Source organism: Hippoglossus stenolepis, chromosome 10 (genome assembly GCF_022539355.2).
Source record: "Hippoglossus stenolepis isolate QCI-W04-F060 chromosome 10, HSTE1.2, whole genome shotgun sequence".
NCBI classification, from domain to species: Eukaryota; Metazoa; Chordata; class Actinopteri; order Pleuronectiformes; family Pleuronectidae; genus Hippoglossus; species Hippoglossus stenolepis.
The window spans coordinates 1,057,786-1,072,785 of NC_061492.1; the positions used below are offsets into that span (position 1 = coordinate 1,057,786).

General features: G+C 44.6%; 1 protein-coding gene across 1 annotated transcript in view; it reads right to left on the bottom strand.

Annotated features, from left to right (window-relative positions):
- The window catches only part of LOC118117074 (neuronal PAS domain-containing protein 3), a 208,249-nt gene that overhangs the window by 75,659 nt on the left and 117,590 nt on the right, over positions 1-15,000 (bottom strand). Inside the window, exon 4 of the mRNA XM_047341827.1 lies at positions 13,873-13,955. Within this exon, the coding sequence (XP_047197783.1) occupies positions 13,873-13,955 (83 nt within the window). The remainder of the gene's footprint in view (positions 1-13,872; positions 13,956-15,000) is intronic.

Sequence of the window (15,000 nt, forward strand, 5' to 3'; positions counted from 1 at the left end):
TTTAAATGGTTCTTTTTAAAATGTTGTTTTGTGTCATTTTGAAATATTCATATTTAATATTATAAAAGAAAATCCTTCACCAACAGTCAGCGGTGGTTTCTGGAACCAGTCTTTCTCAGACGAAGCGATTTCATTCGTTTAACATTGTTTACTTCAACATGTGGAACCATCTGAGATCATGTGATATGAGAAAAACTGGAATATCAATGTGTGAAATGGTGAAATTTGAGCGGAACATCGTTTAAGTTTTCTAGAAGGCACAACTGAGATTCTTTTAATATCTGAAAACTGATTCTAATCTACGAATCTCCACGAGTTGCACAGAACACACACACACAGCTGATGTGTAGGTTCACATGGAGACGTCTCGCTCCACGGCCGGACGGAGAGACGAAGACGGAGGGAACGGAGGACGGGAGCGAGGGAGAGAGAGAGAGGGGGAGGGGAGAGAGGGGGAGGAGAGAGAGGGGAGAGAGGGGGAGAGAGAGGGGGAGAGAGGGGGAGAGAGGGATTATGATTCCAAACCAGCGAACGGCATTTGTCTTCATTTGGTGCGACTGCCTTCATGCGTTATTATTAGCGGCTGTCGGAGAGTGGGATAGAGAGAGAGAGTGAAGAAATGAAGTGGGGAGGTTGTAGGAAAGAGAGAGAGAAACAACAATGGGGGGTGACACACACTCTCACACACACGCACAGACACACACACACACACGCACAGACACACACACACGCACAGAGCGGGTTGGAGGCGGTCCAGGACATGACATCTATTTAAAATATTTGTCCTGCTCACAGCGAGATGAACGAAGGTCAATGGACTCGACACAAACGCACACAGAGCGCTGCACTGAGCTGTTTTCGGGGTTTCCAGTGGGTGAACCTCCAGGCGTTTCAGTGTTTAAGATGAGCGCACCACGTCCCGACTCCAGCTCCGCACATCGACGCTGACCGCAGACCAACGAGGCCGAGTAACGGCATAACGCTGCCCGCCACGCGTGACGCCACCACATTGTTAAATGAAGGAGGAGCATTTTGGTTGACGTCTCCAACGTCTCCGTTAAAGCTGCAGCAGGTTAGATCGTCACCTCGATGTCTCAGCCAATAGGAACGCCCTCTCTCCGAGCTGCCCTGTGATTGGGCCTAATGTCCATGAAGTGTACAAGTCTGGTTTTCTCTCAGACCACTTGACTTTGTGTTATTATGGAATTATTGGAAAGAGACGTGAGATTGATGTGAACATCACCTCTCAATAAAAAAGAAAGCAAATTAGTGTTTTCTCTTTTTAATTAGCCCGACCTTTCCCCCCCCCTCATTACCGCCGGCCTCGCACGTGAAACATCGTGAAGCCAGAGGCCCGAGGGCTCCGATTCTCTTGAGGACGTTTCAGAGATCTTTACTTCTTCCAAGTAGCGTGAAGACGGCAGCTGAAGTCCTTCTTGACCTTCTCTCTGTCTCTTTTATCCAGATCTCATTTCCAGTTTAGCAAATGTACTCGTTTGTATTGATGTTCAGTGTTTTTCTCTGTGTGTGTTCCACTTATGAATCCATAAACAAGCAGTGGAAGCAGCAGCTCTGTCCATTTCCTCCCCATTAATGATTTCTCAGTGTATTTTTCTGCAGATTAAGTGCTCCGAGATTGAAAGTGATTTATTTTACTTCCAGATTTCATTACAATGATTCTTTCCCTCTTGTTTCTTCATCTTTCATTGTTGGACGCGTAACTCCCATCCAATCAAACAACCGCTCCTCTCTCCGTTCGATTTCACTTTCTCCTGCTGTGTTTTCATTTGTTCCTATACACTTTTGTCTTCTTAGACGCACACAGGCAGACAGACACGTGCACTGGCGTGTTCAGATGCACATGCACGTACGAAGTCGCATGCAAGTGTAACATCACAATAAGACTCAGGTACAACGCCCGGCGTGAAAGCTGCTCCGGTCTCACTTCTCTCCTCTCTAACCAGCTGCTTTAGTGCAGAGGCACGTACTGGAGTGGAAAACAAACACCCCCGGCAGCAGCGGAGGCGGTGGCGGAGCGAGAGGTTGCGCCCGATACGCCGACAACTCTCAGGGTAAAAATTTAAAGAGACTTGGTTTACAGCAGGCATCGAACACCTGGAGTATACAAGCTGTTGTTTGTGAGCCTGCGGAGAGTCCGACAGCAGGAGATGCAAACGCTTCCCGGTGTAGTAAACCCCACCCGTCTGGTGCTCCTCGCAGGGCAAAACAAACACTGGAAGAGGAGTGAGGAATCTCTCTTTGATACCCAACATGATTTTATGATTTTAAGACCTTATAAATATTTAAGGATATATATATATATATATTCTTTTAACACAATTGGATACCAGCACTTTTTGAGTTTTGTTTTTGCAGCTTTAATTGATCATTAAAATCGAATTAAGCTTGAAAAAAAAAGCTTGTTTATTGAACACAGATTATTGATATTTATTGATCTGTTTAAATTTTCATCTGTGATACTTTTTACCTTGAGAAATGCTTTTTAACATTTTACCTGTTAAGTCATGTATTACGTAATAATTATGATCGGACCGATTGACCTCAAACCAAACCAGACCACGACAGAATATAAACCAGTCCAGACAAGACAAGACGAGACGAGAGAGGAACAGCTGAACAGTGATGAACCAGACTAAATAAGCCAATAAACGAAAACATGATTCAAGATGATCAAACCACAAAGTAAACAGTCAGACCAAACCAACCGAACACGACCAAACTATTAACCGAACCAAAAACTACAAGAGACTGAACCAGAATCAAACCACATCTTTTCTACTAAACTCACTACTGCAGGAAGCAGCATGTACACGCACACGCACACACACACACACACACGCACACGCACACACACACACACACACATACACTCGCAGGCAACAGATCGTTGATGGGAGCGAAGCCATAACCTTCCCCTCCCTACCCACAATCCCTCTGGGGACTGCCCCAACCAGCTGCTGCTGCCGCCTCACTGAATGACAGCCTAAAAACACACACACACACACACACACACACACACACACACACACAACCACAAATATGGGAAGAATACTGGGAGAGGGGAGGGGAGAGAGAGAATAATGTAAAGAATGAGTGGGGCGAGACAGAGAGAGAGAGAGAGAAGGAGGAGAGGAGAAGGGAGAAGAGAGGGAGAGAGAGAGAGAGAAGAGAGAGAGAGAGAGAGAGAGAGAGAGAGAGAGAGAGAGGAGAGAGAGAGAGAGAGAGAGAGAGAGAGAGAGAGAGAGAGAGAGAGAGAGAGAGAGAGAGAGAGAGAGAGAGAGAGAGAGAGAGAGAGAGAGGGCAAACGACAGCCAGAACCATGGAGGCGTTTCCTGTTTGATTAGAGCAGATTTCTCTGTTGGATTGTAGTTATTATGGAGGGTGACAGAGCCAGGTGACTGAGACATGCCAGCCGTCTCACACCTACACACACACACACACACACACACACACACACACACACACACACACACACACTCCTGCAGACTCGTTAATGTGAACACAACGACACACGTTCACATCCTGTTCGCCTCCAGTCTGGGATTCGCAGAGGGGTTTGGTTTTCATGACACCGGAGAAAAACATCACACGACACGACAACATGAATGTGACGCAACACAAACACACAAGCAGAAGAATGATGTAAATCCACTGATATGGAAACATATGAAAAAAAGGGAGAAGAGTACGACACAGAACTGAAACTTTACTGCAGAGCAGCACTTTATATTTATTATTATTATAGATGATGATGATTATTAGTTTTTTTAATCACTTTACAACGAACCCGAACCCATTAATAAAATCCTGAGGTCCACGGATCAAACTTCACTGTATTTTGACATGAGACCAAAATGTGTCCCAAGCATCATAGATTAAATAATGTCTTTTATTTTTAACAATAATTTAGGGGCCTGGTGATGTTTTTAGTTTCGACTATTTACTACTTTACTTATATACACGTGTATAAAATTAATGAGGAAATAAAAAGGTGGAAATATATTAATAATATAATTTTATATAAACACTGATATCACTTCTCTTTTTGAGCTCTATTTTTTATAACTTAGTATAATTACTCAAGTACTATTCTTAAGTGGGTACTTTTAGTTTATTTAAATATTTCTGCTCTGTCAGTATTTTATTGATCTCGAGTAAAACTACACTTTTATGTCTTTGATGTAAATATATTTTAGAGACGTTTTCCCATCTGAACGTTGTTTTTATTTGAAGTTTCGTTCCCTCTCCCCTCAGATTGATGTGGTGACCCACAGGACTGACTAATGTGTCTCATGTCTTTAAAAACACCTTCAACAGTAAAACGTCACTCATGAACAGAAGCATTAATATTAATTCTAATCTTTATGTTGGTATTTTTTTTTACAACAGAGGTGTTTCACTTGTTTATTTGTCCTTCTGATTATTACATGACAAGGAGGAGGATGAGCTACTGAACAACAGAATTTGTCTGCACAAAAAAAAGGAGGGAAAGGGGATGGGAGGATGAAAGAGGAGAAGAGAAACAGAGAGAAAGAAGAAAGGAGAAAATCCCCTGTCGTCTCTGTGACAGTAAAACCATTAATCCACATGCTCACAACCTTATAATGAAATTATTCCACAGAATCCGCTTTGACTCTGTGTGCGTGTGTGTGTGTGTGTGTGTGTGTGTGTGTGTGTGTGTGTGTGTGTGTGTGTGTGTGTGTCTGTGTGTGTGTGAGTGTGTGAGTGTGAGCAGATTAATTTGGCAGGGCGTGAGGATTCACTCTATCCTGCATCTGGAGAGAAGAGAAGAGTTTTACATCTCAACCCTCCATGTTCAGCTCAGCGTTAGTAACACACACACACACACACACACACACACACACACACACACACACACACACACACACACACACACACACACACACACACACACACAGAACAAAGCGACAGAAGGACAGAGATATAATCTCCTCGTCTTTTCATTGTTGCCGTTTGTTCAATTGTCACTTTGGCTTTCTTGTGATCCTCTGTCTCTTTTGATCTGTCACACACACACACACACACACACACACACACACACACACACACACACACACACCCATATACAGAGACACACACACACACACATCTACAGAATACAAATACATGTGCGATCTCCTACACCTTGTTTTCATAAAGTCTGATTCTGAAGCAGCACTTTCTAACGATGAGGTCACAGCTGTTAATCTGAGAACGTGAATAAAGGTTATTGAAACACGTATGTTGTATGTTGACGTTGGTGGTTTAGGCTTCGCTGCTCGAACTGATTGTTTTGTCTGCCTCGTTTCAGCCGAAAAACAAAAATTGACAGATCATCTAGGGACCTACGGCGGGTGGTCTGTCTTCCTGCTGAAGACCATGACATGGATGTTTTAAAGAGCAAAGCCCCACAACGAAGAAACGCAGCGATGCACTGAAGTTCGAGATCTGTCTGTTCTTATTACGAAAAATTAGTCATTTTGTTGTTGTCTCTGAAAATCGGGGCCTGAAAAGGTAACCAATCACGGGGGCATACGAGGTTTTAAAGTGGAAAATTATATAAATGAATATTCTGAGCTAGTGAGTAAAACATATACATCAAGTAGTTACGGTCAATATTAAATTAGAGAACATATTGTATGTACTCTTACTCTTTTAGCTGTTTTTGGTCTGCACCTCCCGGCTCCGGTAGACAATCTACTTCCTGTTTACACCACATGACCAGTGTACCTGGACGGTCACGTGACATTAGAGTCTTATTAATGATGACTAGAAAAACTTTGCTTTAAAATGAAAAAATGATGGATGAGGTGGGAGAGAATTGAGATGGAACCAAAACAAGGAGCTAAAAGAAACATATATTAAATATAGATACATATTATATTAATAGTAGGAAAGGGCAGTAAAGACAATGTGTTGCTCACTTTGATCTCTGTAACCTTCTTTCACCCTCCATCCCGTTTCCTCTCCCTCTCTCTCTCTCTCTCTGAGCCTGTTGAAATTCAGTCCGTCTCTCAAGGTTGTTAACTCTCTCTCTCTTCTCTCTCTCTCTCTCTCCCTCTCTCTCTCTCTCTCTCTCCCTCTCTCCCTCTCTCTCTCTCTCTCCCTCTCTCTCCCTCTCTCTCCCTCCCTCTCTCTCTCTCTCTCTCTCTCTCTCTCTCTCTCTCTCTCTCTCTCTCTCTCTCTCTCTCTCTTTACACCGGCGTCACGTCGGCCGGGGTCAAAGTTCACGGCGATCTGGCAGCCTCCGTGGTCCTCCCACCGGACAGTTTGATTGACAGCAATCAGGACTAACCTCCCCTCCTTCCCCCGTTCCTCCTCCCCTTCACCTGTCAAGACAAAGTGGCTGATTGTGTGTGTGTGTGTGTGGACCGTTTCCTGTCATTTTTAATTATCCAAATGATATTCAGCTTCAGACACCTGCCCCCCCTCCTCTAAAACTCCCATAATCCCCCGGTCCACCTTCTCACCAGACGCTGTCAGGAGGGCAGCGCCACGCCGCCATTAGCATAAGAGTGTGTTTGTTTAAAGAGCCCGTCCCGCCTCTAAAATCAAACAATTAGAGATGCAGACAAACCTCAGCCCATCGACTGCATAAATAATAAGACCCGCACTCGTCTGCTTCCCCTCGCTTCTCTCGCCGTCTCTCGCTCTCTGGACACCTCGTTCATTGGTTCAGACCGTTCCCTCTCTCTTTCTCTTTCCCTCCGTCCGTCTCTCTGCAGCTATTCCCACCGCTAATGAACCTGCCGGACCTCACAGGAAGTCATAGACAGAGGGGGGGGGCGCTGGCGATGGTGGTTACGGGTAATCAGGATGCGAGGCTTGACGCTCACCGCCGTGACCTTTAGTCTCGCCGCCGCCGGGTCACGCCGGGCCTCTGGAGTCATCTGGGCATGCAGGCTGGTGAAAGCTTCCTGAAACCCACAGCTTGGTGTGTGTGTGTGTGTGTGTGTGTGTGTGTGTGTGTGTGTGTGTGTGTGTGTGTGTGTGTGTGTGTGTGTGTGTGTGTGTGTGTGTGTGTGTGCAGTCGCTTTTGAATATGCAGGTCTTAAAAATTCATCTCAAGGCCGCGAGTTCAATGCTCAGACACAGCGAGTGAAATAAATCTGAAATACTGCGTCTGACACGTGTGAGTGTGTGTGTCTGTGTGAGCGTGTGTGTCTGTGTGAGTGTGTGTGTGTGTCGGACTTCAACACTGATACATAATCTGAGCTGAATGAAGATGTTCTTTTCTTTTCTGCAGGTTTCACTCATGCTTTGAATATTTCTCTCTCTCGTCTTTTCTCTTCAGTCGCACTCTGTGTTTCTCAACATCTCTCAAGCTTCTCCTGGACTCTGATTATTAACGTTATTGTTTTTAAAATATTTACATTTAACTCCTCAATATATAAAAGACAAAACATAGCAGAATAATTAATTCGGCGCGTACATGAACGCATCAGCAAAAACTAAAACTTGATGATCTGACAAAGAAAATCCAGGAAACGATGTGAAACCAGCGAACTGCTCCTTTAAACCTTCACTTGTTTGACGGCCGCACACACGTTCTACCACTTCCTGTTTTACACCTGCGCAGTAATTTTCCCATAATCCACTGAGGGCGTCATCCCTCTGTCCTCTCACGTCCCCTAATTTCTTCCTCCGGTGACACTCGGGGCTGACAGCTTGATTGACGGGCTGACAGGAGACGGTGTTGTCTCCTGCACGCCGTCACTGTCGTCTTTAATTTCCCCCTCATCGCCGTGACGACGCCCGGGCACCTTACATCTGTTTAACACGCTGCGGAGCGGAGGAGCTGCTTAACAGCTGCAGGTGAGGGAGGCAAACACGCCACTCGCTTTCTCTTTGTCAGACAAACTGCTGCTGCTGCTGTTCGCTCCACGTTCAAAAACCACATCAGCTATCTTATTTTATTCTTTATGAAACTTTTTTGCTGTTGAACATTTGACTATTTTTGGGTCTGAATCAAAAATAAAAAGAGACAGAGGATTGTGGGTGAGAAAATTGGACAATTTGCTAAAACACACAAATGATTCTGCTGCTTTTGGATCTAAACCCAAAGAAAACAAGGTTTTAGATTCTTTAAAGAATTGAGATGCTCATTTTTAGCTATTTAATATTATCACGTATGTTTAATTTGATATAAATTGACAGATTTAATTGAAACCTTGCTGATAAAATTCTGCAGAGACTTTTCGTTTCCCCTCAGCAGATATTTTCTTCACATAGATATTTTCAATTAAGGTGGAAAATTAAATCCTTTTTAATTTGTCTCCAACTGATTAAATGAAAATCAGCTCATTTTCACCTGCAGCTTTGGAAACATGAAACTCGATTGTCCGTGTGGTCAAAGACGTGTGCGTTTGTGTGTGTTTGTGTGTCGCTGTGTGTGTTTGTGTGTTCCATTACCTCCGTGTCATGTGTGAGTGATGCGTTATTGTGTGTGTGTGTGTGTATGTGTTCTGGAGGACAGTGTCTGAACAACAGTCGAGGTACTTACCATAAACCATCTATTAAAGCAGGGCGGGGCACGTCAACCGCCATCACTCTGACCGTGTGTGTGTGTGTGTGTGTGTGTGTGTGTGTGTGTGTGTGTGTGTGTGTGTGTGTCTGTGCTCAGCCAGGCTGTTACAAACACAGATTAAACTAAATCCTCCTCTTAGTCTCGTCCGTTCACTTCTACTTCCTGACACACACACACACACACACACACACACACACACACACACACACACACACACACACACACACACACACACACACACACACACACACACACACACACACACACAGTCTCTCTCTTCATCAATCACTCAGTAATTGTTTGCACCTTTTGGACTGACACACACACACACACAGTTTACTTTACTCAACCCCTCCTTTAATTAGTATCCGTCTGTCCGCCGCCGCCGCTTCATCTTCAAACGCCACATGGCGTCTTTACAAACACCAAACACCAATCTGCTCCTCAAAGTCCGAAAGCACCGCAACACTTTCACTTCATCAGCAACAACTAAACTTCCCGACCCGCTCGACTCAACGAGGCAGAGTCTGTGAATCCGTCTCTTCCACAGTCAGCTGGCGACACTCGGGCTCAGCGAAGGTCCGAGACGTGTTTAGCTGAGCAGGAAGAATAAAGAACAGAAGCTGCTGCCATCACCCATGAGGAAAACCGGAATCAACCCTGTGATTTTATTCTTGCACCAACCAGTGCAGTTTCAGCCACTGTGACCTTGGACCACCACAATAAATGTACCTACTGTAACATTGTCCGCCTCCTTTGTGAACTACTCCAGAAAATACGAGCGGAATTATCTTTGATTTTCGACACTGAAACAAGTCGAGCACTGTGTGTTTGCAAGAATCCAGATTTGATTGATGGATCAGTTTCTGGATTTAAATGTGATGAAAGAAAATCAGAAGGTGACGATGTTGTTAAAACACTCTGACAAAGACAAAAAAAAGAGGAAGAGTACAATCCAGGCTTCAGAGACGTTTCCTCCTGAGACGCTGCGTCCAGGTTCCTCTCTCCAGCTCTCTATTGATGACTAATAAAGTTCATGCAAACACAAGCTCTACACACACACACACAGACACACACACACACACACACACACAGGAGAGCGTGCACGTGCAGCTTTACATCCCGTTTAACGACTGCTCCCTCTGTCTCTCTCTCTTCATTAAGCGTTATCAACCTCTCTGGCCTAATCTCTCTGAAATTAGTGTCTGGTCTCTACCACCTAAGTGACTGGCTGGCATTCATTAGCGCTGCGTTTTAGCCAAATCAATCACGCCGCGCCCCGTCCGCCATGCTTTCTTAAAATGTCATCCTCAAACTTCTCACAATCAATTAAGCGGGAGATTAATGAGGCCAATTTGCCGCCAACATGTCGACCTTCCTTCTCTGTTGAAAAGGCCGCGAGCGAGCGCACACACACACACACACACACACACACACACACACACACACACACACACACACACACACACACACACACACACACACACACACACACACACACACACACATATGCAAACACAAGCTCACAAAGACGTCGAAACCCTGTTGGAATAAAATATGAACATGGAGGAGAAACGCTGAAACAAAATCAAAAGTTCGCAGATGCACATAAAACTGTTTCCTGTGCACAGACAACATGGCCGACCGCGGCAACAAGACAAACTAGACGTCAAAGTAAACTTCACTTCCTGTTTGATGACACGCTCCGGGAAAGAGCAAAATATTCCTGGTAAATATTCTCGTAACGTCGATGATGGAAATGTGAATAAAATTGTGTTTTCTTTCGCAGATTTTCTGAAAAAGTTTCCACCTATTTGGATGAAAACCTGACTAAGTGTGTTTTACTTTGTTACATCACGTAATATACAACAATATCAGAACGTCTGTGGAACTTGAATTCATCTTTAAACTTGTTCAAATGTAGAATTTGTACTTTTGTACCGAGAAGGAGAAACAAGCACCGACCTCCTTTCATCAGTGTCTCTGCATATTGATCCCTTATTTATTGGCAGTGAAAATCTCCGGCTTCAACTTGTCTAATGAGTTTATTTTCTAAAACTTAAAAACTGACACAGACGTTGAGACGATAAATAAAAGACACAGGCGGATGATTTTCTGTTGAATTCATAAATAATCATCAGTGAGTGATGTTTCCGTCCCAATGAACTAATTTCCTATTGACATGGAAGCTGTTTTAGTGCAGAAACTCCATCCTGCAATAATTAATTTTTTTCTTGGCCACCGGCCTGTAAAGGAAAGTTTTGTGTTCATCTTGTTTGAGGTCGTCTGAGAATGAGACGGAACTCTGGGTCTGACGAGCTTCCTGGACTCGGTGAGAGGCTCCGGACTTTCTGAGGAGTTTGTCCGGTACCTGTCCTCTGGTGTTTCCACCTCAGTGTGTCCTGAATCAGACTCAGTGTACGCTGCATTCTCTAGTTCCCACGCGTTATTATTATTTCGTGATTGTATTGATTCACGTTATATATAAGTTCTTCCTCAGCAGGGCTCCGTAGCTTTCTGCAGTTTGCACGTGGCCGACGATCGGACCGAACAGTCTGAGCACAGAAGTCGTGAGTTTCGGCTTCAAGTCGCAGATGATGGAATTTAACGACGGCATTTCTAAAAATCCTACAGTGTATGAGCAGTGTAGTGTCTTCCTTTGGGATACAGAGCAACACACACACACACACACACACACACACACACACACACACACACACAGACACACACACACACACACACACACACACACACACACACACACACACACACACACACACACACACACACACACCAGGTGAGCCACATTGTTGCTGTCACTTCCAATCTCACAGCTGCTTCAATCTGCCTCGGGATCTGCCTCATATGGTTGTCATAGCAACTCTCCAGGGATTATAACAAGGTATTATGGGATGTCTAGTGTCTGGAGCAGCAGGATCAGAACATGGTGTTAACACTCCCTCACACACACACACACACACACACAGTTCTTGGCGATGCTCAGCGCAGCGTGAGCGGATGCAGCGGCGGCTCAGCTGCTCTTTGCTTGTTGCGGCCTCGTGTTAACACTCACACATGACAACGTGATGTGCAGGGCGGCGGAAGAGGAGAGCAGGTTGTCACGGCGACACGCTCGCTGCCATGCCGCGGACGTCCTCAGGATTAAAGCGCGACAGATAAAGAACAAATGCCAAAAACAAGGACTTGTGAAAGATGACGGCTGCACGCACCGCTAACGCTCGACCTCCTCCTCTGACTGTCCTTTTCTACTGATACACGGAGAATGAGCAGGAAACAGCGCCCTCTAGGAGCTCAGGGTGGAATCTCTAATTATTAAAGAGAAGTGACTCATCTTTCATGACGATGAGGTGATTTTTAACCCAGTTAAATGGACTGCACTGATCTGCACTGATCTTTGGTTCTGGGATATTTGGCACTTATTAAAACACCATTAAAAACACTTAGAATTTTTTTAAGTTTTTACTCCATAGCGGAGAAACCACCGATGCTCCAGGAACTTTTCACAGAACGTGGTTTGAGCAATTTATCATGACAGGGCACAAGGATTTAAAAGTTGTTGTCAAGCTGATCAACTGTAACACACTGTAAGTACAGATGGACGATCCACTTTCATTTAACCCATTTTCCAGAAATGAAGCCGAAATATCTGGAACATCTTGTCGTGAATATGTAATTTGGGGTTAGTAGTGATCGTAAAGTGGAGCCACGGCATCGAGGTTCCTCCCATACGCGTGCACGACAAACCACGATCATCAAATAACTGATTCAAACCAAACTGATCAGAAACACTTGAACATCAGTGAGAAAAGAACGAGCTGAAACGACAGAAACATCTTTGACAAAAGGGGCCTGCTTTGATTCTTTAGTTTCATGTTCTATCTGCTAACATGGAGGAGGCAGGGTTTATGAAGTAGGCATCAACTAAACCTTTGTGACACGTCAGAAGAAATGTTCTCGAGGTATCATGTTCACAGGAATGACACCAATGGATGAGCGGACGACCCGACCGAGCCGTTTGACCTCAGGTGACCGCAGCAGGTCACAGGTTAATTATCTCTGGGTGTTTGGAAACAGACTTTCTTCTCTGTGGATTCTTGAAAATGATAAAAGGCATAAAAAACGAAGAAGGAGATTAGAAAAGTTTGGATTTTGCCGCCGCTGAGGCTCAGAAAGGTGTCGAACAGATAATTATTCTAATCATCAGGTGAAACTGAAACCGACACAGACGCACAAGATTTCTGGGTTCAAAGATGCACACGATGAAGAAAAGGAAAACCAGCACGTTTACAAGTTAATCTCAGGAATATGCACGTACAAATAGTGTGTATCATGTAACACACACACACACACACACACACACACACACACACACACACACACACACACACACACACACACACACACACACACACACACACACACACACACACACACACACACACACACACAGATTACCAGCCTCGATCAGATGTGGTATCGCGTCAGCCTGGTTGTTAAAAGCTCAGCCTTTGGGCTGTGTGTTAAATAGATAAGGAGTAGAGCATTTTAGGGATTAAAAGTACAAGACGCACACATGTTTTACACACACACACACACACACACACACACTAACACAATCCTGAGGGAGCGAGCAGCGATAACCCAGTCATTATCATACTTTTATAATTCCATTTAATAATTCAGCTTAACCGTGGCAGCAGCAGGATGTTGAGGAATAATTGAAGTCGGCCGTGGTGAAAATCGCAGGGTGAATTATGAGGAATCAGTGGGATAATAATGTGAAGGTACATTATGAAGAATCATTTGAGTTTAGAAAAGCTCAAAGGCAAATCAGGAGAAATAACTCAGATGACAAAACGGTGGAAAAGTCCTCGTTCATCGGCGTCGGAGTTTCAGATTCAGAAGAAAACCAGAGAATGATCCAGAATTAATGATGATTCATTAAATCCTCGCTAAAGCTCTATAAGTGCTTCATTCGAACAGGAAGTGAAAACAAGGAATGTGCAGCTGAGGGCGGCACCAGAGAAAAGACCATTTTGTAATAATCAATATGTCTTTATCTCACACCGCTGACCCCTGCTGGACAACGGTACTTTTCGCCATTATATCAGGAAATATAAAGACGACTCCTCCCGGGAACATGAACATCTGTTCCAGGTCAAACTGTCTCTGAGGTGTGTGTGTGTGTGTGTGTGTGTGTGTGTGTGTGTGTGTGTGTGTGTGTGTGTGTGTGTGTGTGTGTGTGTGTGTGTGTGTGTGTGTGTTTCAATCTTGACATTATTCAACGTGTGAAAGGATCCTACCTGTAAAATGTGGCTGCCCAGGTGAGGTTCGAAGATGTCCGAGGCGACGACGCTGGGATTCCTCCTCCGCTGGGAACCGATAGCTAAACACACGCAAACACACACACACACACACACACACACACACACACACAAACACACAAAAACACACACAAACATGCATACACACACGCAAACACACGAGAAGAGAAAAAGCACAGGACAGGACAGAAGAAGACCGGTGAGACTCGGACACATTGATACGAGCAAAGCCACACACACAAACACACACACACACACACACACACACACACACACACACACACACACACACACACACACACACACACACACACACACACACACACACTGACTTGTATACAGCCTAGCGTGACGGACACACATGGCACAGGACAAGAGGAACCAGTGAGGTCAGCTCTGCAGAACAGTGTGGAACAGTAGCAACAGGTTAGCAACGCAGCTGAGGGAGGCATCGTGTCTAAACTAATAAATACAATTCATGAAAAACAAAATGAGCGAATGGACTCTACGTTTAAAATGAACAGGTTTGTTTCCGGTTAGTATCTTCAAAGGTGCTGAATGAATCCAGCATCTGTTGCAGCTTCAAATATCTTCAGCAACGATTAAACACAAACACAGAAAACAACACCTCCTCTCAACAACGTTTGCAGAACAAGGAGCAAAGAAAAAGCATCAGGTGTCACAGGCATAGGAATCATCTAAAACGTACACAACGTTAATCATACAAACATCAGCTCTAACACAACTCCTGCAGCGGCTCCGACCTCTTTTTATTTGTCACAACGCAGTGAAAATGTTTGTTAAATTAAACAACGTATTAACTGGAAGACACGTCCTCCCCTCTGTCACAGAGGAGATTGTGTCTCTGTCGGTTTTCATTATTCACAAATATCTATCCATCACTGTTCGTCTCAGGAGAGAGAGAGACGAGACACAGAGAGAGAGAGAGAGAGGGAGGGAGAGAGAGAGAGAGAGAGAGGGAGCGGAGGGAGGGAGACAGAGAGAGAGAGAGAGAGAGAGAGAGAGAGAGAGAGAGAGAGGGAGAGAGAGAGAGAGAGAGGGAGAGAGAGGGAGAGAGAGAGAGAGAGAGAGAGAGAGAGAGAGAGA